The sequence below is a fragment of the Enhydra lutris genome, unplaced genomic scaffold (assembly GCF_002288905.1).
Source record: "Enhydra lutris kenyoni isolate GAN:26980312 unplaced genomic scaffold, ASM228890v2 scaffoldscaffold92, whole genome shotgun sequence".
Taxonomy (NCBI): Eukaryota; Metazoa; Chordata; class Mammalia; order Carnivora; family Mustelidae; genus Enhydra; species Enhydra lutris.
The window spans coordinates 1,610,699-1,638,552 of NW_019154176.1; the positions used below are offsets into that span (position 1 = coordinate 1,610,699).

The 27,854-nt window shown below is 53.5% G+C and overlaps 4 protein-coding genes across 5 annotated transcripts in view; 3 read left to right on the plus strand and 1 right to left on the minus strand.

The window, feature by feature from the left end:
* LOC111162520 (synaptonemal complex central element protein 2) overlaps positions 1-10,917 on the plus strand; it is a 16,315-nt gene extending 5,398 nt beyond the window's left edge. The window contains exons 4-6 of the mRNA XM_022526988.1: positions 8,220-8,430; positions 9,505-9,693; positions 10,760-10,917. Coding sequence (XP_022382696.1) covers positions 8,220-8,430; positions 9,505-9,693; positions 10,760-10,804 — 445 coding nt within the window. The 3' untranslated portion in view covers positions 10,805-10,917. The remainder of the gene's footprint in view (positions 1-8,219; positions 8,431-9,504; positions 9,694-10,759) is intronic.
* LOC111162518 (glutaryl-CoA dehydrogenase) lies at positions 9,468-16,230 on the minus strand. 2 transcript variants are annotated; one of them, XM_022526986.1, is made up of 12 exons: positions 16,178-16,230; positions 15,954-16,083; positions 15,829-15,864; positions 15,372-15,515; positions 15,166-15,228; positions 14,705-14,875; positions 13,861-13,990; positions 13,563-13,779; positions 12,957-13,060; positions 12,566-12,691; positions 12,089-12,249; positions 9,468-10,670 (listed from the first exon to the last, which is right to left on the minus strand). In XM_022526986.1, exons 2-12 carry the CDS (start codon positions 16,042-16,044, stop codon positions 10,597-10,599), a joined length of 1,317 nt encoding a protein of 438 aa, XP_022382694.1. In that variant the 5' UTR covers positions 16,045-16,083; positions 16,178-16,230; the 3' UTR covers positions 9,468-10,596. The 2 variants fall into 2 exon arrangements, with proteins under 2 accessions (XP_022382694.1, XP_022382695.1); XM_022526987.1 differs by lacking the exon at positions 16,178-16,230 and having other exon boundaries at positions 15,954-16,143.
* Positions 16,231-20,543: 4,313 nt separating this feature from the next.
* Positions 20,544-24,290, plus strand: LOC111162569 (Kruppel like factor 1). Its single transcript, XM_022527067.1, has 3 exons — positions 20,544-20,630; positions 21,596-22,430; positions 23,651-24,290. Exons 1-3 carry the CDS (start codon positions 20,544-20,546, stop codon positions 23,824-23,826), a joined length of 1,098 nt encoding a protein of 365 aa, XP_022382775.1. The 3' UTR covers positions 23,827-24,290.
* An 863-nt stretch (positions 24,291-25,153) lies between these two features.
* Positions 25,154-27,563, plus strand: LOC111162495 (deoxyribonuclease 2, lysosomal). The gene is made up of 6 exons (XM_022526948.1): positions 25,154-25,368; positions 25,488-25,665; positions 25,755-25,833; positions 26,142-26,306; positions 26,396-26,593; positions 27,006-27,563. The coding sequence occupies exons 1-6, from the start codon at positions 25,274-25,276 to the stop codon at positions 27,368-27,370; spliced, it is 1,080 nt and encodes a 359-aa protein (XP_022382656.1). The 5' UTR covers positions 25,154-25,273; the 3' UTR covers positions 27,371-27,563.
* Positions 27,564-27,854: the final 291 nt, after the last annotated feature.

Below are 27,854 nucleotides of genomic sequence, written 5' to 3' on the forward strand. Positions count from 1 at the left end.
TCTTTGCTCTTTTGTCAAAGATTAGTTAACTATATATGTGCAGGTCTATTTCTAGGCTCTCTATTCTGTTCCATTGATTTATTATCTATTCCTATACCAGTACCACACTATTTGGATCACCCTAGGTTTATAGTAAGTCTTGAGGTCAAGGAGCATCAGTCCTCCAACTTTGTTCTTCTACTTCAATATTAGGTTGGCTATTCTGGGTCTATTGCCAAGCTGATTTTCTTTTTTTTTTTTTTTTTTAAGATTTTATTTATTTGACAGACAGAGATCACAAGTAGGCAGAGAGGCAGGCAGAGAGAGAGGAGGAAGCAGGCTCCCCGCTGAGCAGAGAGCCCGATGCGGGGCTCCATCTCAGAACCCTGGGACCATGACCTGAGCCGAAGGCAGAGGCTTTAACCCACTGAGCCACCCAGGCGCCCCACCAAGCTGATTTTCTGAAAAAGAGAGAGAGAGGAGGGATAATAATAACAATAAAATAATGTGATTTCAACTGGCGGCATGTGCTGTGAAGAAACAAAACAAGAGTAAGGAGCAACTAGAGTGATAGGGAGTTTAGAGTAGTTACAGAAGAGCTCTAAGGAGGTTACATGACAAGGAGCTGCCAAGGGGCTTCAGGGGGGCCAGACGTGCCGGGCAGAGTAGAAGTCTCTGAGGTATTAATAAGCTTGGTGTGCTCACAAAGCAGTCTCAAGGTCAGCATATCAGCATTGTGATTGGCAGCAGGGGGATACCCTGAGTCCACCGGACAGAGGCACTCCTACCCTCCCGGTGCTTCCATACCCTCCCGGTGCTTCCATCTGACCGAGAGACAGATACTGAACAAGCACCGACACGGGAGAGAGTGGGGTGCTGGGAAAATGTTTCTCGTGGGGCAGCCAGCCCCGAATGGGGACCAGAGACTACACCCTTGAAGAAGCAATGCTGAATCTAAAGGTAAGGAAGAATGAATGTTGAGTGGCCATGGGGTGGGAGGAGGGGCAGAGAAGAGTTTGTGCAAGGGCCCTGTGGTGTTCAGGGAAGCGAGGGCAGACCAGTGTGGCCGGGTATGGTTGTGAGTGCGAGAGGAGCACTGGCTGGCTTGGCAGAGGCCAGGTAATGCGTTTTGTTGGCTACGGACTTTATTCAGAGGACTTTTTTGGTAAGAGCTTGAGATATAATTCACATACTGTACAATTCCCCAACCTAAAATGTACAACTCAACTGTTTTTAATACATTCACAGAGCTGTGAGTCACTACAGTCAACTTTATAACATTTTCATCGCCCGAAGAAGAAACTTTGCACCCCTAACCATCATTCCCTGGTTTCTGGATCTCCCCCAGCCCCGTGGTAACCACTACTTTCTGCCACTCTGGAAATGGATTTGCTTCTGCTGGACGTTTCATATAAGCAGACTCATACACTCATGCGGTCCTTTGTGACTGGCTTCTTTCACTGAGCATAATGTCTTCAGGGTTTATCCATGTTGTAGCACGTATCAGAACGCCATTTGTCCAGATGGCTGAATAGTATTCTACATTACAGACTCACCGTGTTTTACTTATCCATTCATTGGTTGATGGGTTGATGGATGTTTGAGTTGTTTCTGGTTTTTGGTTCTTGTGAGTAATGCTGCTATGAATATCCAGGCACAAATTTTGGTGTGGGCGTCCATTTCCATTTCTCTTGGGTAGATACCTAGGAGGGCAATCACTGCGTCAGAGAAGTGCCATGTTCTGGTTCCTGTTCTTAAAAGACACTGGCTGCTTTGTGGAGAATGGGTGGGAGCGGGCAGGAATGGACGTGGTGAGATCAGGTGGGAGGTTCCTGTGGGGGTAGCATCTAGCAGGACAGATGGAGAGAAACTCTTATGGGGGTGGAAGGAGCATTTAGTGAGGCATGAGGAAGGGATGAGCCGAGGATCTCTCCCAGCTGGTGTGTTACCAAACGGTGAAAAGGCCGGTGTGTCAGGCATTGTGATTGGCAGTGGGGATAGCCCTGCTGGGTTGTGCTGGAGCAGGCTCCTCCCAGTCCACAAGAGCCAGTTCTACACATCTCTTCCCAATATAGCATTTAGCCCTTTTATGTTGGTAGCTTGAAATTGGCTATAGTGGGAGTCCGCACCATGGAAATTGGCAAACAGTACAAATCAGGCCTTTTTTCTCCCCCACCAAGAGCCAATTGCTAAATGTTTACTAGCACACCGCTTTCTCCCCACTTTGGACTGGTTTCCAGCTGGTAATGGTTTCCGTGGCAGAGGCAGGAACATGAGTTCCATTTTGCCCTTATTGAGCTTGAGGTGACTTGGGACATGCACATGAACACGTCCAGCATACAGTCGGATTTGCTGACCTGGAACTCAGGGTTGACAAGGGGCTGGAGATGGCGCTGTGGGAGCCACTGTTTCAGTGGCAGCTGTGGGGTGAATGAGCTCACCTGGGGAAGGAGTGCGACAAGGCCAGGCTCAGGACAGGGCCCTGAGGACTCTAGGTATAAAGCCAGGTTCCCCTTACCTCCAGATTGCTCAGTTGTAAAGCAGACTGCAACGGGGAGTGGTTTCTAGGTGTGTATTATCAACTGGAGACCAGAAAAAAGAAGGAAATGACTGCAGTCATTTGTTTGATAACATCTTCCTGCAAATAGGGTGTTTCGACCTGGATCGAAGTGGCAAAGAGACACAGACAACTGCATTATCAGAGACTTCAGGGAGTTCCACTAGAGCTTTGGGCTGAAAAAACAGATGGACTAGAACCAGTGCAAGGGCCAATTATTAGATCCAGCAGCAGACACTCAGCGACATGATTAAAATGTGAACACATTTCGGGAAAGAAAAGCAGAGGGTAAGGAATGGACTCAGTAGCTTTGATTCAAACCTTCCCCCTTCCTGGCTGCACTTCAGCAAAACCTCATTTCGCCCAAGCACCAGAGATTCTGTTGTGTTCCTCCTTGAATGTTTGATTAGCTTGTCTCCCCTCCTGGGACTGCCACCTGCGGTGGTCATAAGTGGCTGGCGGATTGTTTACTTGTATTATCTGTTAGAGGCCACGGAGGGAGGGCCCCACCAGCGGGCTGCTCTGGCTCATACGCCTGCCAATCAGAGCTTTACCTGGAGCGAACAGATGGTCTCTTCACTTAGACCCATTTCCTCACCGTTCCCGGGCCCCCTGCCAGCGTGGGCCCTGCTCGGAAACTATGTCCTAATCCTTGCAGCTGAATTAAAGACTCCTTAGAAGGACAGACCATAATAGATGAGCGTGGTGAAGTGTTCACAGCCCCCACCCCAAGTCCCCCTTACCTGACCCCTCCGTGGGGCCATGCACACCCAACCTGCTTTGTTGGGCCTACTTCCATTCGCTGGCCTCCATCCAGGGTTGGGCAACAGAAGCAGGCCTGGGAATGGGGGAAACCAGTGAAGAGGACATCGTGCATTTTGTTTATTAAAGTTAATTGGTGAATGCAGGCCCAGGGAAGCCTATGATTCATTAGCATCCTGATGAATATGCAGCTGCTGAGTATTAAGAAAAATGAAATGGAAAGAAATAAATCCCCAAAGGAGAGGTTGGAAAAAATCAAGAAGCTCTCTGCAGACATGCGATGCAGGCCTTTGTCCCACAACAAAATTTGAATGAGACGAATTCAAGTGATTTTTCACCATTTGCATAGCTGCCACGGAAACCATTCCATCCTCATCCCTGGAGCCTGATAAAGGAGTGACTTTGAACTGCTAGCAGCGCAAGCCAGTTGTGAGCAATTGTGTAAAAAAGAAGCACCTGTTTTTATAATTTATTTTTGGTTCCTATGGGAGGGGCAGGCCCTTACAATTTTAATTTCAGAACCTTGCACTGTCGGGACACGGTGACCGTGGGCAAGGAGGTTTGTGAGCGGGAATGTTACATAGGGCTCTGGAAGAAGTTCATTCCTTTACGTATTCAGTAACTATTTGTGCCGCCTTTGGGTTCTATAGAATGCTGTCCCCTCCCTCAGTGTGCGCGGTGTCCTGGAAGGAACCAATGTGTGTAAACCGTGGCAGTGCTGCGATTAGTAAGCGGAGGTGCTGAGGGGGTGCACTAGCAGAAACTCTGAATGGTGAAATTGTAGGAAGGAAAAGTCATTTCAGGCAAAGGCCGGTGGGTTTGGTGAAGTTGTGGAATGTTCCAAATTGCTCGGAGTGGAGGGTGGCGAGGGAAGGTGGCAGCCTGGGCCCTGGAAGGCCTTGTGTGCTGTGCGAGGGAATTTACTTGATCCTGTAGCACGTGGGGGCTCTCCGACCGTCAAGCAGGAGTAAGCCATCAGATTGCAGTTTCGAAAGTCCCTAAAGACCAGGTGAGAAATGATAGGTGTGGAGTTCCAAATGATTAGGTAGAGGGGAGATGATAGGTTTGGGAGAGATTAAGGGGGTGGAAGGGAGGATTTTCTGACAGGATGTGGAGGACAGAGAGAAGCTGGACTCTAGGCTGACTTTCACGTTTCTGGCATGGGAACCAGGTGACTTTTGGTGTCATTCATAAGGGGAAGGAGAATGGTGATGTTGGTGTGCAAATTTGGGAGTCTGAGATGCCTCCGGGACAGCCGAGTGGAGAGGGTCATAAGGGGAAGGAGAATGGTGATGTTGGTGTGCAAATTTGGGAGTCTGAGATGCCTCCGGGACAGCCGAGTGGAGAGGGTCTGGAGGTAGTCCAATACACTGTTGGGAGCTCAGGAGACAGGTGTGAGCAGAGGATGAACTTGGGGGTTGTAGAAGGTGGATGGTAATGAAAGCCCTCTCTAGTCATTTCATTCATTTATTCCATGCCTCTTTATTACTCCTATCATGAGACGTAGGTATTATGGACATGAAGATGAGTGACACATGGCTCAGTCCTCCCAGAGACGACAGGGGAAGCTCAGGGGCAGGCCCTGACGCTGTGGGTGCTGTGTGCATGTAACTCAGCCAGGGAAGACTTTCTAGAAGAGGCAGGATATAGGCAGGGAAAAGGACTGGCTACAAGGGTGCCTTTGGGGAATGACAGGTTGTACATTGTGAGGTGGTGGGTGGGGATTAGCAGGAAAGACCAGCAGGGAGGAAGGTTGGGGGTCCTGGCTTCAGAGCAAGTGTGTGAACAATGGTGAGAACAATGGTGTGAAGAGAGTGAGGCCAGCAACAGAGTCTGGGGACGTGATGTGTCGGGAATGGCAGGGAAGGGTGGTCAGTAGCACCAGCTGCAGCCAGTAGGTCAAGGGAATTATGGCCTGAGGTATCTGCCAGGTGCGACAGGGGACCTTGGCAGGAAACGCTTCATTTGAGAACTGGGGCGGGAACCAGTGGGCCGAGAAGAGAGAGGTGAGAAAACGCACTCAGAAAGTGTCAGCAGCTCTTTCTAGATGAGCTACATGGCTGTGAAGGGAAGGAGGAGGAGGTGGCTGGCTGAGGGCTACCTGGTGTTGGAGGGGAGGGGTGCGTATATGTGTGCTGTTTTAAGATGTGAAACTGGGGATGACATGTCCCGGAATAGGTCAGCCCAAGGGAGAGGTCAAAGGTACAAGAAGAGGGTGAGGTACAGAGGGGAGGGGGATTGGGAGGCCCGAAGAGGCATGGAACTCTTCTCCTGCCTGCCATGTGGGGAATCTGGAAAGAGGAATGGTGGCTGTGGATCCATTTATGGAGGGGGGTGGGCAGTGGAGGAAGTTACTGGCCTGTTTGTGAATACACTGTGTGTGTATTTGCTCAGGGTGAGGGGAAGCAAGTATTCGGCCAGGGACAGGAGAGTTATGAAGGTTTGGAATGGCTGGTAAGAATGAGAGAGGGAGGTGACAAGAGCACAGACAGGGTGCCCAGTGACCTTGAGGACCCCCCAGAAACTAGAGAGCTAGACTCTGCAGTGACCTTGTTCACAGGATCCTTATTTCCTCCAGTGTCATTCAAGTTCCTAAGTCTAAAAAAAGATACAACCGCTTGGTTATGGACAGCCAGGGTGGGGTTTTGGTGTGGGTGTGACACAGGGGTGAAGGGAAGAGGGTCTGAGAACCCCAGATGAAGACTGTAGTGATAGAGCCCCTGGTTTAGGCTGAACAGGAGGGCAGTCAGTGCTTGAGGTCTCAAAGAAGTCAAACACCAGGCTTTCTGGAACCCATATTCACAATTCATTCCGTCATCATCATGCAAAACATGGCTGTCTTTTTAAGAGCCGTCCACTTTTTTTTTTCACAAGCATCCAAATGTTATAAAAGTCTGAATGTTGAACTGTCGGTGTCTGGAGTTGGGGGGTCTGGCTGGCTCAGTCAGAAGAGCATGGGACTCTTGGTCTTGGGGTTGTGAGTTTGAGCCCCACTTCAGGTGTAGAGATTACTTAAAAATAAAATCATAAAAAAAGGAAAAAAATAAAATGTGTGTCCCAGGTCTGAATTAATCTCCTTCTGGCTCACTTCCCCGCAGGAAAGCAGTAATCGCAAGCTAGGAGGCCATAAACTCCTTAGTGAACCTTTTTCCTGCAGTACAATGTCTTTTTACAAGAATGCTCAGGAATGCTTTAGTTCGTTTATTTTCTAGCTGACATAAGTCTCTGCTATAGTTTATCTGCCTCAGAGACACACTTTCCCATTTTGATAAATGCACTGACCACACACACGTCTCGCCTTGGAGGCTGATGAACTTGCATGCTTTATATGAGGCCAGAGGAGGGCAGAATATATCAGACAGACGGAAGGCATCCTTCATTCATTCAACAAACAATGAAGATTTACTAAGTGGTGAGTCCTGGGAATTCAGAGATAAATAGGACACAGCCTTCTGGGGAGACAGGAATGGAAGCTGTGACAAGCACATGCAGTGATAGAGACAGGCACAGGGTCATAGACAGTTTATCAAAGGAGGCATTGGTGTGGGCTAGGTCTCACAGGTCAAGTCAGAGAGCAAGAAAGCCACAGAGGTAAAGCCACAGAGGTAAGAAGCCATCTGGCAAGGAGTACTTGAGGACCAGGACACAGCTGAGGTCTAGGGCCTGAGAGCTTTCATGCAGGCAAGAACTCCGGCCACCCAGGCTCTTGTGCTCAGGGGTTTCACTGCGTTTCTGTCCTGTGCCAAAAGGAAGAGCTTAGGCAATCAGAAAACCACCAAGAAAAAGAGTTTTATGGAGAAAGCATCCAAAAATCAAGATGTAATTTTCTAAGTAATCAGTGCCTGGCTTGTGGTCTTGGCCAACTCTATGGCTGCTTGTGAACTGGTGTATTCAGGAACTGCTCTGTTGGCACCTCTGAGTCAGCCATTAAGAGCTGGAAGGACCTCAGATGGCAAAGAAACAGAGGACGCTGGGGCAGCAGGACATGGGCTGGGGAGTCAGGCCAGCTGGGTGCCACACCCATCTCTACCACACATTGGCCGGTGACCCTGGGCAAGTGACACATTGACTCTGCGTCCTCAGTTAGGAGGCAGGTAAAGACCATAGGTGGGCCAACCCCAAAGCATGGTCAAGAGGATGGAGCAAGACAAGGTGTGCAGTTAGGAGGGCGCCTGACGGAAAGTGCTTACAGATCAGATAAAGCAGAGATACAGAACAAAAAAAAAACAAAAACAAAAAAAAAAAGAGGAAGGAAGGGAGGGAGGGAGAGAAGGAAGGAGCCCCACGGTAAACATTTTAATCTTAATTTAGAACACCAAGGGGTCTGCTAATCAGATGGCAACTTTTTTTTTTGCATAAACTTCATTCTTAATGCATTACCCACAATTTCCACTTCATTTTTAAATATTTATTTAAAGTAGGTTCTACACCTAACGTGGGGCTTGAACTCAGGACCCCAAGATCAAGAGTTGCATGTTCCACTGACTGAGCCAACCAAGCACTCCTCCAGTTCTTTGTTTTTAAACCAGAGTGCAAAGCCGTAGGTCTTGACAAAGCAATCTATATGCAGAATCCTTCTAAATGTTTACAAGCTTTGCCCCAATCTACAGTTGTTGATATACTATCGTAGAAATGACACTCATTTCAAAGCAACAAGTTGGTGTAATAACATGACAGTGGGCTCTGAAGCCCAGGAGATCCCCATTCTGGAACTTTCGGTGGGTTTTGTTTGCCCCTCTGGATCTATTTCCTTAGTTCTAAAATGGAGATGCTGTCCCTGCCTCACAGGGCGGTGTGTGGGTGAATAAGCGAGCGTCACCCACAGGAGACACAGACCCTGGTTCCCCCCCCAGCACAGAGCCAGTTGACATCAGCGCTCTGGAGAGAATTTAGTGTTGACCTCCGTTTCCTGTACTTACAGAAGTCAGGTTTCTAGCCCCTCTATCGCCACCTCCAGTGCCAACCGCCAGCTGATGATGCTAGAAGGGAAGTCAGGATCCTACTTTTCTTCTCTGGACTCAAGCATCGACATCCTGAAGAAGAGGGCCCAGGAGCTGATTGAAAACATCAACGAGAGCAGACAGAAGGACCACGCACTCATGACCAACTTCAGGGACAGCCTCAAGATCAAGGTGAGAGATTCTCCCACACACCGCAAAGCCCCGGTGGGCAGGGGGAAGGCGTCCTCTGTAAAGGGTGAAAGGGGAGGGGATGAGCAGCTGCCACGGAGTGTCTTTGAGGTTCTAGGCCTGATGCTAAGCAAGCTGCAGATAGTACCTCACTTCCTCCTACAACAGTCCTGCCAAGAGCTCAGACCTGTTTTATAGATGGTAAAGTAAGGTTTGGACATACTTTGCCCAAATGAAAGAGCCAGGATGAGGAACAAAGGCCCATCTGCCCCCACAGTCCACCCCTCTTATTTCATGCCAGGGCTGATGGCCATGGGAGTAGGGGCTGAGGCATAGCCTTCTTTGTCACACACATTTGTCCTCCAGAAGTTGAATGGTTTGTGGGGTGCCTGGCTGGCATGCAACTCTTGATCTCAGGGTTGTGAGTTTGAGCCTCACATGGGGTGTAGTAATTACTTACAAATCTTCCCCCCACAAAAAAAGAATGGAATGGTTTGTGATGGGAGGGTAGGGTTCCCTTGACATGGCTGGGCCTTAAAGTGTCTAACAAAGCCTGATGTTATGTTCAGGTCCAACATTCATGATTGTCCCAGAAGCTTCTTCAGAATGCATCATGAGTTCTGTTGAATGGGACAGCTTGTGGGTCACATAGGGGACACATGTCATGCATCTCTCAAAGATAGGCTGACTTTTTCCCTTCTCCCTCCTCCCATCCCTACCAGTACACGCCCTGATACATCAGAGAAAACTTAGAAGGTAGAGAAGAGTATAACATAACAGAAAAAATAGAAAACATTCCTATGATCTCACTAAGCAGACACTACTTTGTCGCATGTTTTCTTCCAGTTTCCACTGCATATTTTCTTCCTAACCTGTCTGAGCCTGTACTATATACATAATTTTGCATCTTCCTTTAAAAAAATTTAAATATACAGGCAATTTCACTTCCAGTCACTAGAATTGTTGTTACCATTTTTATAAGATAAATTGCAGAAATCTTAGCGAGACGCTTAAAAACAAACATCTTGTGATGCCTCTTGTTTGATTTTCTAAAAACATGCTTTATTTTTTAAAAAGGTTTCAGACCTGACAGAGAAGCTCGAGGAGAGGATGTATCAGATTTATAATCACCACAACAAGATCATTCAGGACAAGCTCCAAGAGTTCACCCAGAAAATGGCAAAGATCAGCCATTTGGAAACAGAGCTCAAACAAGTGTGCCACACCGTGGAGACAGTGTACAAAGACCTGTGCGTCCAGCCTGAGGTATGACTAATGGCATGTCTGTGGGCGCCGCCGAGGAAGGCTAAGATGAAGTAAATGTCAACACAAACCAAGGACGTTAGCACCAAGCCCAGCCCCAAACCACACAGGGACCACTATCCCAGCAAAACCCCTGATGTTCTGGCCCCCTCCCCCATGGCCCCAGGCTCCCTGAGGTGGTATGTCTGAGCTGAGAAGCTAGACGGTTGTTACTTGCCACCACTGTATGGTCAGCTCTGTGGTGACAGAAAGGACAGCAGCCCCTCTGTCTACAGTCCTGAGCCCGGGTCAGTGCCTAACCAGGGTTATTACAGCAAAGCCCAAAACTCGGACACGGGCCACACCACTTGAGGGGGAAATCCCTGCATGTCAAACACCTCACAGTCCCCACACTTTTCCCATGACTGAAATGACTTCTTGGGTGGTTACAGTTAAATATGGCCCAACACCTTGGGGTCACACATGCCGACTTTATTAGTCTTTTACTCTTTCTGCTCCAACATCCAGCATTAGGCATTCACCCACAAGATGGGAGGGTTGGAGGGCACACAGTGAACTCCCGGTGTGTGGGGCATTTGCTCAGTCAGACACCAGAGGCTGCCTCCATGCCACTCTTCTTCCCTCTTCCGGCTCCCGTCAAGAGAAGCTTCTGTTCCAAGATAAGTGGAATCCATTCCTGTCCATGGTTAAAAGTGGGTTGAGAAACTTGGTACAGAGAGTCCCATCTTCTTTTTAAGGAACACATTTGAATGACTTCAAAGGGAAAATTTTGATAATTAAGAATCAGTGTCTCTCACTTCCCACTATAAAAATTGGCTCCATCTGCCACCTCCCTGAGCAAGCTCAGAGCACAGCACTTCCCTGGGAAGGAGCTTGAGACCATCTGGGCTCCCGGGTGAAGTATGTTCACTTGCTGGCCGTGAACGCCTGGATCCCTGTGATCGCCCTTCCAAGGATCAGAGCGTGAATGTCGTGAGTGCCTGGACAAGATAAATACAGAGTCGGTGTGGAGTCCGAACAGCTCACAACCTCGCTTTAACGTCAGTCTTCATGTCCCCTCTCCCCCTAGGCTACTACTTCGGAAGAACAGGCCCACAAAGATGGCGAATTCTGAGAGCTACTGGGAGCGTCCCCTCTTAGTGACAGCCACCAAGAGAAGGCTGAGGCCACCACTGGCGCCATGCTGAAAAAATTTTTTTCACAGTTCTGTAATGCATCTTGGCAAAAATAAAAAAAAAAATTTAAACAAACAACCCAACAAGGGTCCTTGTGCTAGACCCAGAACTTCAAGTCCAGCCCTGGCCGTGGGCCCAGCTTTGGGACTCCCCACACTTGGCAGATTCATCCCACCCAACCCTGCACAGTTGGTTAAATGTTTGATTTTCAACCCATTCATGCTTCTTTCCCTGTGGGATAGGTCAGGCCCTTTCTTATCCACAGAAGAGATGGGAAAGCAAAAATCAGATAAACTGCTTGTCCCAGCTGATCTCCGCCATCCTAAAGCCACCGTGCCGTATCCCATATTCCCCTCTCTCCGGGCTGGGTAACATGTCAGAGCCCTCAGTGCTCTCCTTTGCTCTTTCTCAGTTTGAATGGGTGAAGAGATACCGCCTCCCTTTCATGGAGCAAAATAATTATGTTTCCTTCCCAAGTGCCAATCTGACCCCATCCTTCCCCTGCGTAAAACTCCCTGAAGGCCCCCCTCTGCTTGTCCTCAGGGTCATCCCCACACCGGTAGTATCCCCCCAACCCTCCGTCTTGCTGTTTATGGAATGTCCCATCCAGAATAGCACCTGGAAGCTGTTTTGCTGTCCCAAGGAGCTACGCTTCCTTTCAGGCCTAACGTGGTCCCACTTTCTCCCCCAGATGAGCACTTGTGCCCCTTTACATTTCCCTATTTCTGCCTGGCTCATACGAGATGGTACTATTTTTTCCTTTTTTTTTAAGTTTTAAATTATCTTTTTCCATGTCAGTTTTCCCATGAGGAAAGGGATTTTGGGCCCCATGCACGTTAACAACCAGTCACCAAGTGCAGACACCCCAGCCTGTGATTTGTCTTTTTTCTCTTAACGTAAAGTGGGGTGGTGATTCCTGTGTGTAGCTGCACGTTTGCTCCCGGGCACCCACCAGCTCACCAGGCACCGTGCCCTGTGCTGGGGGTGCCCGAGGAGGTTGCAAAGTCCTGGGCAGCACCATGGGAGAAAGGGCCGAGAGCAGGTCACTGCCACAGTCCCTGTGTGAGCCGCTCCAGATGAAGAACACAATGGAACTTGCCCCAGGTCACACTGCTAGTGATGACAGCTGGGAGGAGGACTCAGGCCTGCTGTCCCCACCCTTCTCCTCTAGACAGTGAGGCCCCTGGGACACTCACCACCCCACCCCGAGACCCAGCACCTACCTTCATAGGTGTTCACGGCCTCCAGGTTCATGGCATGGCGGATGACGTGATACTCATCAGAAATCCCATTCCCCCCTAGTATGTCTCGGGCCTGGCGGGCGATATCCAGAGCCTTCCCACAGTTATTCCTCTTCAGCAGGGAGACCATTTCCGGAGTGGCCCTGGGAATGGTCCAGACATGTCACAAGTCTGGGATCACAAAGAACTGATCCCAGAAGTCCCTAAGCCCTGGGCCAACCCAGCCAGGGGAGAAGATTCCCCAAGTTCTAGTCACAGCAGCAGACACTGAGCTTGCAGTAAGGGACAGGCAGGCAGTCCTGTCCTATTAAGGCCAAGAGGGAGAGAAGGGACAGGTCCCCAGGGGCCACGAGGGAGGAAAGACCTTTCTCCCCAGTTCCAGCCACCACCACGTCCAGCAGGGGCACAGGGTCCTCTCCTTCCTGCCTACCCCCTGCTCCCCCAACACAAAGCCCCTACTTGTCTTGATCCTTCAAGCGGCCAAGCTGCAGGCCGGCGTGAAGGCCCAGCGCGATCTCAGTAAGCATGTCTGCCAGCTTCTTCTGAATCAGCTGGTTCCTGGCCAGGGGGACGCCAAACTGGATCCTAAGCGGGGAAGTTCAGGGTTAAGTGTGGGTATGCTCACTCCCCAGTCCAGGAAGCCTTCCCAGGCTGCCTCGGCCCTGAGTTCACCTTGGCCCTGTCACTGAGCAGTCGGCCCCTCACTGCTCAGAAGGACTTCCCAGACCATTTCACCCAGTGGGGAACTTAAGTCTGATAGGCAGGAGATGAGGAGTCACTGGTAGGGTAAGGGATGGAGCCCGTGCCCCCCGTCAAGCCCCCCAGGAGATCCCATGGCAGCCCCACACACCTGTCCAGGCTGTACTGCCGGGCTGTGTGCAAACAGAATTCGGCGGCTCCGAGCACGCCCCAGGCGATGCCAAACCGGGCATTGTTCAGGCAGCCGAAGGGCCCCTGTGGGGTTGAGAGAGAGGCCTCAGCCCCACCCAGGAGCTCCGAGGCCCCAGGCAGAACTAACTTACGTAGGGCGAAGCCCCCTCCCCAGATGTGCAGTCACGGTAAACAGAGGCATTCAGGGCGGCCATTTCAATCACACACAGTCCCAGCACCAAAGGTCACACACACACAGTTCTACCCAGCCCAGGACCTGCGTCTCAGATGCTCAGATCTAGGGGATGATGGAAGGAGACAGAAAAAGCACACGTATCAAAGGATTAAACTGGTTCAGGCCCGTACGTGTCCTTGGCAGAGCCAGTATAAGCGAAATGGTCACCCCAAAAGGGCAATTTCCAAACATCAGTGAGCCAGGCAGAAGCTCTCAGAATCACTCGTGTGTGGGCTCCTCAAGCACAGGGACTGTGTCTGGTCCCCAGCTGGGTCCCCAGCATGGGTCCTGCCCAAGGAAGCTGCACCAGCAGGTGACCTAATACCAGTTCCCAAGGTGGCCGCTGCTCACCGCCAGACCAGATACATCAGGCAGCACATTCTCCTCTGGCACCTCCACACTGTCCATGACGATCATGCCCGTGGACGAGGCCCGCAGGGAGAACTTGCCCTCAATCTTGGGGGCTGAGAGGCCCCGCATCCCCTTCTCCAGGAGGAAGCCCCGAATGCAGCTGTCTTCACACCGAGCCCATACTACAAACAGGTCGGCCACAGGTGAATTGGTGATCCTGGGGGAGGGATAGGCAGTGAGGGTCTGGCCACCTCCTTCCTGCCCCTGCCCACCTGCCTGAGACACCCAGGCCCCTCACCAGGTCTTGGTCCCACTGAGGGTGTAGCTCCTGTTGGATGGGTTGTGGCGGGCTCTGGTCTCCATGCTGCCAGGGTCACTCCCATGGTTGGGCTCTGTGAGTCCAAAGCAGCCCAGGAGCTCCCCCTTGGCTGCAGGGACAAGATAGGGTCACAAGTCTGCCTGTCCCCCACTCAACTCCTCTAATGAAAATTGTCAGCCTCCCCATCAAGCCAGGCCAAAGGGAGACCCAACTCTGCCCCCATGGCACTCTCAAGTGGTGTCAGTGTGTGGGGATAGCCTCCCATCCCCCCAGGCCACAGTAACAACGCCATGATCAGGAGGGAGGGGCCCCACAGGAGCCAGGAAAGAACGAACCTGTCTTGAAGGCAGTGAAAAGGAGTTAAGCAGGAGGAGGAAGGGTGGAGAGGAGCGGTTCCACTGAGGGTACAGATATGCAAAGGCCCAGTGGTACACGTGGAGAATGCCAGCTGAGTCTGGCTGAGGAGAAGCAGTCGAACGGCCAGAGATGAGGCGGCATGGTCAGCAGAGGCCTGCCTATTCATGAGGGGCCTGGTGGACCCAGCCAGGAAATTAAGACTTTAAACTTTGGGCTGGGATGGGGACACACAGCGAATCAGGAGGGAGATGATGGTGGTAAGTGGGCAGAGTGAATAGAGACCCAGGAGGAAATATTCAGGATTAAATGTAGGGGTGAGGCCCACAGTCTGGCAGGGGATCTGGGTAGCCATTGGAGCTATCCTTGAGGTAGGGATAGAAGGCAGGCTCTGGGGACAGTCCCACTCCTAAGTTCCAGACCACTGAGATGGTCTTCCTTCCACCAGGCTCTACAGGCAACTGCTCACCCAGCCGGGGCAGGTACTTCTCCTGCTGCTCCTTGCTGCCGTAGGCGTAGATGGGGTGCATGACAAGGGAAGACTGGACACTCATTGCTGACCTGTAGCCACTATCCACCCGCTCCAGCTCTCGGGCCAGGAGCCCATAGGCCACAGATGACACTCCGGCACAGCCATACCCTGGTGGAGGGGAGGGGGAAGGAAGACAGGGCAATGGGAGACAAAAGTCCCGCCCAGCTGGGACCAGTGTGATTCCTGGGGCCCAAGAGACAGAACTATATAGAGGCGCCCCAGGAGGGGGCACCAAGCTGGTCCTAGTTTGAAGGTTTATTCATTTTTCCTCACAGCCACTTTCAGATGGAGGAATAACAGCCTCGATTTGCAGACTAGGAAACTCAGGCTCAGGAATAAGAAGGGGCTTTCCAGGGCACAGAGGGGGCTGCAGAGTGTGGAAATAAATCTGTCCCTACCTTTGATGGTGGGCCCCAGCACACCAAGCTCCCCCATTTCTGAGATGATCTCTCGATGAAAAACTGCAAAACACAGATGCTCAAACTCAGGCCCAACCCTAGCCCACTGGAGCTCCCATCCCAGGGACAGAGGGGGCCCGGGGCCCTGCTAAAGCAGGCAGAGCTGGTGTGCACAGGGGAGGGTGCCCACCCGCACACCTCAGCACCTTCGTTGCGATTGGCCAGCAGGATTCGGGGCATGAGGCGCTCCTGGCAATAGGTGCGGAAGGTGTCCCTGATGAGGATCTCATCCGCTGTCAGCTGCTCCTCCAGCACCAGCGGGTCCCTCCAGTCAAATAAAGGACGCGAGGCTGGGAGAGGGAGCAGAGAGTGGGAGAGGGAGCAGAGAGTGGGAGAGGGCTTGACTCGGCCCAGCCCACCCGACCACCGCACCCTCCTCTCCGGGAAGGCTCAGCCCCATTCCAACGCTCCCAACTGGCTCCTGGTGATGTGGGCAGTAAAGACCACTTGCAAGACGGCATTTCTCCGGGAAACTCACTGTCTCTGGCCCCGGCCACGCCCTGCCTCCCCTCTGGGGCAGCCCTCGGATTCTGGGACAGAGCCCACCCTGGGCAGATAGTTGGACAGGAGCCACAGACGCCCGGCGCAAGGAGGGGTCCTTACACTTAGTCGCTCGGTTCTGTGTCTTCCCGCCCTTTTCTGCAAACACAGGACGAAAAAGTCACTGCGGAAAAGTCCCCCGAGCCTCCAGTTCCACCCTCTCCACCCTGCCCCCGACGGGCACTGACCAGTCTGCGCCGCCGCTGACCCCCACCCGCGCAGGAAGCTCAGGCCTGGTCCCCGGCTCAGCAGCCGCTCGGAGAACCTTCTCAGAGCCATTTGGGCAGCGGGCGGGCAAGCAGAGCAACCACGGCCAACCTGGAGGAGCAGGGGCGTCAGGGCGGAGTGGCTTCCACAGGCAGGCGCGACCCTGGCGCCACTGGCCCCTCTCGCCCCCCTGACCAATGCTTACCTGGCCCCTCTCGCCTCACCCTACGGTCCACAGTACGACAGGCAAAAATCACCCGACCTCTGGAGGGGGTGGGAGGGGCGGATGCCGAATGGGGCTTCTCATTGGTCTGTGCTAGGACCCCTCTCCTCCGCGGCTCTGCCTTTTAAAAGGGCCACGGCAGTCTTGCAGTGGAATCGTGAACGTCCGGGCCGAGATGCGTTAGCGACTTTAAGAAGCAGAACAGGGAAGGGGCGGAACGTGAATGCGCCAAGCCAATTGGCCAGCTGTGTTCCTGTTCTGATTGGCCCTAGGAGGGGGCTCGGCCCACTCTTGATTGGTCAGTTGCAGGGGCCGTGTGCCCGAAGGATTCTGGAGTTAAACGAGGAAACCTAGGCACCAGAAAAACGAGTCCTGGGAGCCAGGAGGGCAGACCTTGATGTCTCTCCTCTAATGGCTGCTGTGGGGAGCAGGTGGAGAGGCGGGCTCCTGTGGGCGATCGCAGCCCAACCTACCTGACAGTCCGTCCTAGGAAGCACGTGTAGCCATGAGCGACCGTGTGTGTGACTTGGGGTGATTTCCGTGCGCTGTTGCTTCTTGTATCTCCGTGTGTGATGGTGCCGGACTGGCTATGTATCTGTATGCGGGTGTACCTACGACGTTGTGGGGCGGTTGACTGTGGCCGGTTGTATGCCACTGTAACTGGCTGTGGCTGTGTGCCTGAATGTCTTTGTGGTTTCTTGTAGTTGTGTGTAGTTGTAAGCTTGTGTATGGGTATTCCGTGTGATCGTCTATATGTATGACTCTGTGCTGTGATGGTTTTCTCTCTAGATGTGGCTATTTGTGACAACATGACTGGATATTTGTGTGTATGCCTGTGTGGTTGTGGGCCTCCATGTGTCAGTGTGATTTGGTCTATGTGCATTTGGACTGGACTGTGAGTGTGATATGAGTATATGCCTGAGTGAGTGGCTAGGCTCACCTAGGTCACTTTGACGAGCATTTGTGTGATGTGCATTTGAATCTGGGTGCACTGTGCTTGACCATTTCTATATCTAAAAGGCACATATCTAGCACGACATGGCCTTTTCCCAGGTGGGGACAGTAAGGCCCAGAAAGCAGAATGATCTTGCTCAAGGTTCCAGTAGGCCAAGTGCAGAGCAGGGATGAGTATTGGGATCTAGCCTGGTTTCCAGGCCGAGCCACTCCCTGCCCTCCAGGAACTTGTCTCCCCATATCAACATTCTGACTAACTGTGTGTATATCATGTTCTACCTCACATACCATCTCTGAATGGGTGTGATGGGAGTAACGGTGGGATTGTGTTCTGAATGTGGTCACTGGCCTGCCTGTCCCCAAGTGCCTGGGGCCTGGGTATCCCTAGACCCTTCCACTTTCTGGGCCCTTCTTGCCCTTAACCTCCATAAAAGCCCGTTTGAGCCCTCCTCCTCATCCCATAGGGAGTCCATCAACACCCTGAAATGCCCCTGATTCTGCATGGCTCTCATTCTTCTGGTCACCTCTCTTCTCCCGTAACCAGTGGCCTCTCTCCCCCACCCCCTTCCTTTCCCCAAATGTCCCTACCCTGAAGCTGGTGTAGGTGTCAGAGGGTGATGTCGGTATCTGTACCAGGAAACCCAAATTGGGGTTCAGGCCTTGACACCCCGGGATGTCTGCCATGCCTCCAGGCCACAGGCTCCTAGGGGACAAATGCTTCCAGCCAAATGCCTCCCTCTCTCTGGACCCTTATCTTCTTGCCTCCCATTTTAGAGCCACACAGGCCTGTTTAGTGCCTCATCCCAAACCAAGGAGATCTCTCCCCAAGAGAGACTCTGCTTTCTTCTCTAGCAACCCACTAATTCCAGTCATTTTATTTTACTGGGGCAAAATTCACAAAACATAAATGAACCATTTTAAAGTGAACAATTCACAGGCATTTAGCATTCACGATGCTGGGCAACCACCACCTCTATCTAGTTCCAGAACATTTCCCTCACCCCAAAAGGAGACCCTGTACCCATTAGCGGTCACTCCCCATTCCTCCTCCCCCTGCTTCTGGCAACCACTAATCTTTTGGTCTGCATGGATTTGCCCAGATATTAAATGGACTCATATGTGTGATTGTTTGTGACGGACTTCTTCCACTTAGCATGTTTTTGAGGTTCACCCACATGATTATATATTGAATGTCATTCCTTTTTATGGCTGAAAGATATTTCACTGTATGGACAGACCACATTTTGTTTATCCATTTATCTGTTTGTGGACATCTGGGGTGTTTCTACGTCTTAACTATTGTAACTAATGCTGCCATGAACATAGTGTACAAGTATTCATTTGAATGCCTGTTTTTTTAAAAATTTTATCTATTTATTGATCAGAGAGAGAGCACACAATCAGGAGAGCAGCAGGCAGAGAGAGAGGGAGAAGCAGGATCCCCGCTGAGCAGGGAGCCCAATGTGGGACTCGATCCCAGGACCTGAGCCAAAAGTAGACGCTTAACTGACTGAGCCCCCCAGGCGTCCCCTGAATACCATTTTCAATTCTTTGATGTATATACCTAAGAGTGCAATTGCTGGGTCATATGGTAACTCTTGTCCAACTTTTTGGTTATTTAACTTTTGGAAGAATCATCCGACTTTCCTGCAGTAGCTACATTTTCCATTCCCCCCAGCAGTTTACGGGGTTCCACTTTCTCTCTCTGTGGCCCTCATAGTTGGTGCGTGAGCTGGCTTCTGTATTACTGGCTTCCCCCTCCCCTTGTGGCCCATGATAATATTTTGCCTTTTTGTGCAATGTGCAACTTTTGCGATGCACCAACTCTGATTGTGCGTCTGTGGTGACATGTGCCTGGGCAGGGTTGTGTGTTTTTCACTATTGGAGTGTTTGATTCCGTGTTGGCAGGGTTGTCTGTCTTTGACTGGCTCTGCCCCCTACGGTTGGGCATTGGTAACTATGCAATCGTGTGACCAATGACAAACGGTGACAGTGACAGGGGGCGTGAATATGTCAGGTTGTAGGTTTCATATGGTTCCGTGAATGGTTGTCTGATGTGTAGCTCTGTGTGTGTGTGTGTGTGTGTGTGTGTGTGTATGTGTGTGTGAGTGGTTGTGTGCTGCTGTGTGTTTCTGGAGCAGCGTGTGATTGTGTCAGTATCCATCTGTGTGATTGTGAATTTTATGTCTGAGAGACTGTGTGACTATATCACTGTGTAACCAATGTGTTGTATAGCTGTGTTTTTGTGTCTGGAAATTGGGTATCTGTGCCTGGTCTACATGATATGCAGACACGCAATTCCATGTACAGGGACTATATGGTCTGTGTGACTGGGGGACCAGGAATCTGGGTCACTATGTAACCACCAGTTGTGTGTGGATGTGACCGTGAACTAGGTGTCTATGATGTGTCCACAGCATCCACCTGGACTCCCAGGGCACAACAGTGGAGGTCCCTATGTAGAAGCTTGGATTCCACCCCCGTGTGGGGCAGCAATCAAACAGCAGCCAGATCCAGAGCAGGGGTTGCTAAGGGTCTCCTGCTTATCATCAGGTACTTCCTGTGGCCTGATCCCACCATCTTATTTCACCCAACAGAGGGGGTCACTTCCCCTGCCCCAGCCCCATCACACTGGAGCAACTGTGGTCATGGCAGCCTCCCCCTCCACAGGGCCTGACCCCTCCCAGCACCACCCAGAGGGTTCATGGTCAACAGCAGCAGCGGATTGGGAGGGGCTCCTCCCAGCGCTGGACTCAGACCCTGGGAACTCACAATCCAGGCAATTTCAAACCAACCCAATGTGAAGCCCCAGCCCCAACCCTCCCACTCATCGGGAACAGAGCTTCGGCTGTTCTGGGCCCCCACCCGATAGCAGCCTCCAACATCTGGGGCCTCTGATAATGCTTGGCTTGGCAGGGACTTCATGCCAAGTCCCGCCATCCACATGGTCGCTGCTGTTTATTGGGGAGGGGGAGAGCTACAGGGCCCCAGTCACAGCAAATGGGGTCTCGAAGTCCCTTCCCAGGATCCCCATTCTGCCTATCACCCCTTCTGTAGGAAGGTAACTAAGAGGCCCCCCCTTAGTCTCTCCTTTTGTGGAGACTTAGTGCCTCGCTTTACCCAACACCTGAACCCTCAACTTCTGAGCCCCCAGCCCCTGAACTTGACTTGGCTTTAGATCCAGGGTCAGTCCTTAAGGCCCAGCCCCTAAACAGGCTGAAATGAGGTCTCTTCCCCAGAAACAGTGACCCCCGCCTTGCCTGCCTCTTATCAGGGGCTGCAGCCAATCAGCTGAGGGCAGAGAGGAGCCCTCCAAGGGGCCATTGGTGTCTCAGAGCCCACGAGGCCACGGAGGGAGAGGAGGCCTGAGGCCCAGGGTGGGCACCAGCCAGCCATGGCCGCAGCTGAGACCGCCTTGCCCTCCATCAGCACGCTGACCACCCTGGGCCCCTTCCCGGACACACAGGAGGACTTTCTCAAGGTGGGGCCAGGTCGGGTGTAGGTGGGCGGGCTGGGGTCCTGGGCTGTGGTTGGAGCTTGGGAGGGGCCAGGTGGGGTGTAGGTGGGTGGGCTGGGTCCTGGGCTGTGGTTAGAGCTTGGGAGGGGCCAGGTGGGGTGTAGGTGGGTGGGCTGGGTCCTGGGCTGTGGTTAGAGCTTGGGAGGGGCCAGGTGGGGTGTAGGTGGGTGGGCTGGGTCCTGGGCTGTGGTTAGAGCTTGCAGGGTCTAGTCTCCATGTTGCTCTGAATCTTAGCTAAGACTGGGGGTCCTCAGTCCAGGCCAGGGCTCTGAACTTGGTCTAAGGACCTATTCTTGTCATATAAAACTGAGGCTTGGAGGGGCACCTGACTGGCTGAGTAGGTAGAACGTGCAACTCTTGATCTCAGGGTCGTGAGTTCAAGCCCCATGTTGGGCATAGAGCTTACTTAGAAGGAAAGAAAGAAAGAAAGAAAGAAAGAAAGAAAGAAAGAAAGAAAGAAAGAACCCTGAGGTTTGAAGCTGAACAGTGCAGCAGTCCACAGTAAGACAACGCCAGATACCAGGGGGAAACAGCATTGCAGGAATTTAATCTTGGGAATTAATTTGGGGGGGGTCAGGGAAGGAGAGGGAGGGTCTGGGGGAAACTGAGGCAAGGCTGCCCCCCCCACCCAGCCTTCCATGCCTAACTCTGCCACCCTTCCCCCGTGCCTGAGTGTGGCTCCAGATAATGTCAGTCTTATCTTGGGTCTCCAGCCAGACCCATAGACCTCTGTCCCTGGACTTGGAGGGGGCCTGGAGGGAGTGTGCAGTGTAAGGGAGGGGGACAGACTGACATGACAGACAAGCAAACAAGACTCCTTCCCAGAGCCTCTGGCCAGCCTGCCCCCATCAGGGCATCCAGCCCTCTCCATCTCTGGGCAGGGTACCCTGGTATCCACCGAAGCCTCACGCTACCGGCTCCCTCCCCAGTGGTGGCGCTCTGAGGAGGTGCAGGACTTGGGTCCGGGACCCCCTGATCCCACCGGGCTGCCCCTCCACGTGAGGCCAGAGTCGCAGGACGCACCCAGGGAGGACGAAGACGACGAGAGGGACTCGGCCACCGCCTGGGATCTGGATCTCCTTCTCACCAATTTCTCGTGCCCAGAGCTCGGCGGCGCGCCCCAAACCTGCGCTTTGGCGCCAGGCGAGTGCTCCGGGGTGCAATTCCCGCCGCCGCCGCTGCCACCCGAGACTCCCAGCCCGTATGTGGGCGGCCCAGGGCTTGTGGCTGGGCTCTTGGGTCCCGAGGAGCACCCGGGCTGGGCACGCCCGGCCCCAAGAGCCCCGGCCCCGGATGCCTTCGTGGGCTCAGCCCTGGGCCCAGCCCCCGAGCCCAAGGCACTCCCGCTGCAGCCGGTGTACCCCGGGCCAGGTGCGGGCTCCGCCGGCAGCTACTTCTCGCGGACCGGGCTTTCAATGCCCGCGGCGCCAGGCGCCCCCTACGGGCTGCTGTCCGGGTACCCAGCGCTGTACCCGGTGCCGCAGTACCAAGGTCACTTCCAGCTCTTCCGCGGGCTCCCGGCGCCCGCGCCCGGCCCCACATCACCCCCTTCTTTCTTGAGTTGTCTGGGACCCGGGACGGCGGGTGCGGGACTCCGGGGAACAGCAGGAGACCCCGGAGGGATCGCGGACGCCGCGCCATCCAAACGCAGCCGGCGATCGTGGGCGCGCAAGAGGCAGGCGGCGCACACGTGCACGCACCCGGGCTGTGGGAAGAGCTACACCAAGAGCTCACACCTAAAGGCTCATCTGCGTACGCACACAGGTGAGGGAGCGGGGCACGGGGGCTGGAGGATGGGTCTCAGGAGCCGCGAGTGGCTGGGGAGCTGGAAAACCCGAGCAGGTGGAGGAAGTAGAGTAAAATTTCGGAGCTACCGGCAAGGCAGAGGGAGCTGGGAGCCAGTCTAGGACCTCGGGAGCCTGAGAGGCAGCATTGCGGGAGGAGGGTGGGGGTAAAGAAACAGCCTGGGGAACCTGAGGAGCGTTTCAGGGAACAGACGGGCTAAGACCTGGGCAGCCGAAGGGCTAAAGAGCAGAAAGCCTGACCGGTGACAGAGGGGGCGGGCTAGAGGAGGGACTGCGGAGAGGGAACAAGCTTAGAATGCTAAGCGCCGAGTCAAAGACAGAGGGTTCAGGTGCGGGGCAAGCGGATAGCCGAATTAGGGGCCAAGGGTTGCTTGCCAGGGAGGCGGAGCCAGACTGTAGGGGGCGTGGCGGCACGCAGGAGGGGAGACAGGGCCAGAGTCAGTTTCCGGAGCCCAGATGCGGAGGCAGGTCCAGAAGGATAGAGGGAATAGCTGGGAAAGGAGGGTGGGCATGGGAGGAGAAGCCGGGTCCCAGGGATCCTAAGACGGGGGCGGGGCTGTGGAATAGAGGTTGCGGGGAGGAGGAAGGGTGAGTCCTAAATTTAGGAGTGCCCAGAGAGGGTAGGGCCTTGTGTGCAGTGCTGTGCAGAGACGCAGGTGGAGAGGCCAGGAGTAGCATAGGGAGAGAACAATCACCTGGGACATGGCTTGGATTTCGAGGCTCTAGGGCCAAGGCCGGGGCAGGTTGAGGGGCGGAGGGCAGAACTGGGCAGCAGCTGGAGGGTCCTACAAGGGAGGGGCTGGAACACAGGGAGCCAAACCAAAGGACGAAGGTGAGGATGGCTTTAGGACTCAGAGGCAGGATAATAGGGAACAGGAAATGAAGCCGATGGAGTAGCGAACACGACTTGGGTCCAGGAAATGAGAATGGGTTTGGCGCCAAGTGCAGGTACAGAAGAAGGGTCGAGATCGCAGAGGCCGGACGTGGGTGCAGAATCCGGGCCTTGCCCTGAGAGTGAGCGCCTCCCTACGTTTTGCGCGGTGGGCGCCTCCCTTGCCTCATCCTAGAACCGACCAAGGCTGAGCAAAGAAGTGCGACCAGACGCAGAGGCAGCCGGGGGAGGGGTGGGGCAGACAGGGGTGCTCAAGGCTTCCGCATCCCCCATCCACCCCCCCCCAGGGGAGAAGCCCTACGCCTGCACGTGGGACGGCTGTGGCTGGAGGTTCGCGCGCTCAGACGAACTGACCCGCCACTACCGGAAGCACACTGGACAGCGCCCCTTCCGCTGCCAGCTCTGCCCGCGCGCTTTTTCACGCTCGGATCACCTGGCCCTGCACATGAAGCGTCATCTTTGAGACCCGCCCCAACATTTGGACCCTTCCTGGGGGTTGGGGATGGAACAAGAGCAGATCCACACAGGGTGGTTTTCCCTCAGATGGACCCTTTCTTGAATCCAACCTCTCTTGGATTCGCGCGGCCCCACAGATCCACCCAAAGATCAAGGACTGGCCCATAGACAGACCTGGGGGAGCCTCCAACCAAAGGTCCCACACGTCCTCAGTCGCAGGAGCTACACGGAGACATCCAATGGTCCCACAGATACAGCGAGACAGAGACAGACCTCCAAATAAACGGACTCAGTTGGACACTCAGATATTTCGGACAGAGAGACAGACCCTCAGAGAGCTGGACCCTCAGACCATCTTACAAGAGGACCTGGGCAGTGGGAGTGGTTGTGGGGTGAAGGTTCCCGGAGACTCTGGGCCTAGAAGCGGGGGCTTCACACCGTGGCTAATGAAGCCCTGGATAGTGGCTGGATCTGCTGTGAATGGTTATGGGTCCTGTACTAATGCCCCTTCCAGATAAAGGCTTTCAGCGTTGGCCTGACTTTGTGGGTTTTGGGTGCTGGGAAATGGGAGGAAGCTTTACTCTCAGGGGTGAGATTGGGGGCCATACACACCTTCACAACATCATGTAAACTTCAGAGACCCCTCTTGGCACTGGAAGCTTTGCCTCCCCTCCCCACCACACCCCAAGTTTAGCCTAAATAGTCCTTGTCTCCTGCCTTGAACCCCAGGTACATTCATTCAGCCTTCAGCCCGGCCCCAGAGCCCCATCACCCTCCACCGTGACCCGATCCAAAATATTCCCTTGAATACAGGTGCTGCCGAAGCAAGCACAAACTATTCCCTCGAATAGCTAGCTCAGGCGGGCCCCAGGAAAACATGTGGAATGAAAAGGGGGAGGACCAGGAGCACAAGCGCCCCTTAAAAGAGCAAAGATCACAAGAGGTAGACCTCAGGTTGTAAGACAGAAAAGGAAAAAAAAAAAAAAAAAATCCAAGACCGCTTTTGACCCAGGAGCGGGAGCAGCGCGGTACTAGCGGCGAAGAGCGGTTTGAGACTAACCACAGTAGAAAGAGACGGAGGCGGGGCCTAGCAGAGGGATGTGAGCTATGATTGGCCGGGAAAGGAGTCGAGGCGGGAGGGGGGGGAAACCATGTGGCCGTGGGAGGCGTGTCCTGAGCCGGACGGGTGGGTGGAGTATATCAAGAGTTGAGTCTGCCGGAAGCGGGAGGCGGTGCCTGAGGGGAATGACTGTCGGAAAGGAAGCCCCGCCCCCGGAGGCGCAGAACTGACTCAAATCTCAGCTTCTCTGTCTCGAGGGCAGTCTCCATCCTCGTGAGGTTCCGGCTGGGGTTCCCACGCCTGTCTGAGGAACTGAAAGTCGTCTAGGGGCCGGCCCGGCCCAGCTTGTGACCTGGCGTTCCGGGCCCCAACACAGATTCCTCTACCCAAGGGCATGGCCATGCTGAGCCCGCTGCTCCTGGCCGCGCTGCTGTGGGTCCCTGTAAGGACCCTGTCCTGCTATGGGGACTCGGGGCAGCCTGTGGACTGGTGAGTGGGCAGGCGCCGACCGTCTCCCGGGGTGGGCCTGGGGGCTGCTCCGCAGTTGGGCGAAGCCTGGGGTTCCCCGTCTTCCCTTCCCTCCATTTCTCCCATTCCTCAACTCTAAGGTTCGTTGTCTACAAGCTGCCAGCCCAGAGCGGGCCCGGGGATGCAGCGCAGAGCGGACTGCGATACAAGTACATGGATAAGGACTCAGGGGGCTGGCGCGACGGCGCGGGGCCCATCAACAGCTCGGCGGGGGCCGTGGGCCGCAGCTTGCTGCCGCTGTACCGGAACGCCAGCCAGGTGAAGGAGCGCCTGGGCTGAACCTGGAATAAGACTCTAAGACCCAGCTTGGGGGGAAATTTCAAGTTGCCCCATCCATCTCCCCTCAGCTCGCCTTCCTGCTATACAATGACCAGCCACCTAACTCCAGCAGGGCTCAGAACTTGTCTAGCCGGGGACACACAAAGGGTGAGCCCAGGGTTGGGGCTGGAGAAGGGCTCTGGTGTTCTTATGCATTTTCCCCAGCTAACCCCTGCCCTGCCCAGGGATGGGGTGGTGGAGGGGGTGCTCTGTCAGACTCTGAACATCTGCTTCCTTATTATATTGTTTTTCTTCTTGACTGCGAGAATTAACAGCTGCAGAAACTGAGCTCAGCGGTGGTTTTGACACTGCCCACACCTTCTCCAGGTCCCCTGCAAACGGAGGATGTTCCTGGTGGCACATGTGCTTTTTGGGATGCCTTAAGCAGTCCTCCTGACCCCTGTCTTCTGGTTCAGGTGTGCTGCTCCTGGACCAAGAAGGGGGCTTCTGGCTGGTCCACAGTGTTCCGCACTTCCCACCACCTGCCTGCTCTGCTGCATACAGCTGGCCTTCTAGTGCCCGAACCTACGGGCAGACCCTGCTCTGTGTGTCTTTTCCCCTCACTCAGTTTGGGAAGATTGGTGAGTGTGGACAGGGAGGCAAAGTGAATCCCTGATTCCCAGGCCAGAATGTGGAACAGTCCCTCATTTTCTCTACCTTTGCCCTCCAGGCAGACAGCTGACCTACACCTACCCCCTAGTGTATGACCACAAGCTAGATGCCACCTTCGCTCAGAAAGTCCCCCATCTGGAAGATGTGGTTGAGGGCCACCATGTTCTCCATGGCCCCTGGAACAGCAGTGTAACGCTCACATCCAAGGCAGGGGACACGTTCCAGAGCTTTGCCAAATTTGGAAAATTTGGAGATGGTGAGTCCTGAAGTTGAGGGTTGCAAAGCTCTTTTTCTGCAGAGGGGGTGCCTGGTGTGTCCATGGCTAAGGGCAGGTCAGGAATAAGGACTAGGACTCTTTGACAGCCACAATCGATGAGAGGTAGACAACTAACAGACCTGGGTTCACATATTGGTTTCTGGCTATGTGATGTGTGATTTAACCAGAGCCCCAGTTTAACCCATCTGAGAAATGGGGACACTGGTATCTACTACTTTAACAGATTATTATGAAGTGATGCCTATAAAGCATTTGGTAAGGGCTATTAGTTTTAATGTTGTCATTCCTTGTGTCTCCAGGAATTGACAACTGAAGAAACTGAGCTCAGAAAGGGGAAGTAGTCCTAGAAATGACCCTGACCCTGTCCATGCCCTTTTTCCATCCTCCACAGACCTGTATTCTGGCTGGTTGGCAGAAGCCCTTGGCAGTAACTTGCAGGTCCAATTCTGGCAAAACTCTCGTGGCATCCTACCCTCCAACTGCTCCAGGCTCCAGCATGTGTTGGACGTGACCCGGATAGCTTTCCCTGGACCAGCTGGGCCAGCCTTCAATGCCACAGAAGACCACTCCAAGTGGTGTGTAGCCCCAGAAAGACCCTGGGCCTGTGTGGGTGACATGAATCGTAACCTCAGAGAGGAGCAGCGGGGCGGCGGCACATTATGTGCCCAGCTGCCAGCCCTGTGGAAGGCCTTCCAGCCTCTGGTGAAGGCCTGGAAGCCCTGTGGGGAGAAGAGAACCTTCTCTCCAGGAATCTGAGCAGAGCACATAAGAGCTAAGGCTCAGAAACCTCTTGGGACTTCAGCTTGATCCCCAGTTTAATGCCTAATTGTGTGAGCTTAATTATGTGCCTTAACTTGTGACTCCATTTACTTATCTGCCAAATGAATCACAATACGTGATTCAGGACTGTTAGGACTGTTGAGAAATAAAAGGAAATTGGTGGACGGGACTATTAACCTTTTTCTTCAAGTGGGGACTGGGACTCCAGACAACATTACAGCCCTTCTTCTCTCCCTGAAGGTCTGGGGACAGCTCGTGCATAAGTGAGACCCAAAGTAGGACCACAGGAAGAGTATACCCAAGACTCACCTCCCTTCTCAATGGTATTCAGGCCTCGAGACGCACACAGGCAAGGGGGCAGAAACACAATGTCTTGCCCCGCTAGGGGTGGGGTGAGCCCCAGAAAGCTCACACAGCACAGACACACTTTATTTATATGTGTACATATGTATACAGGTGG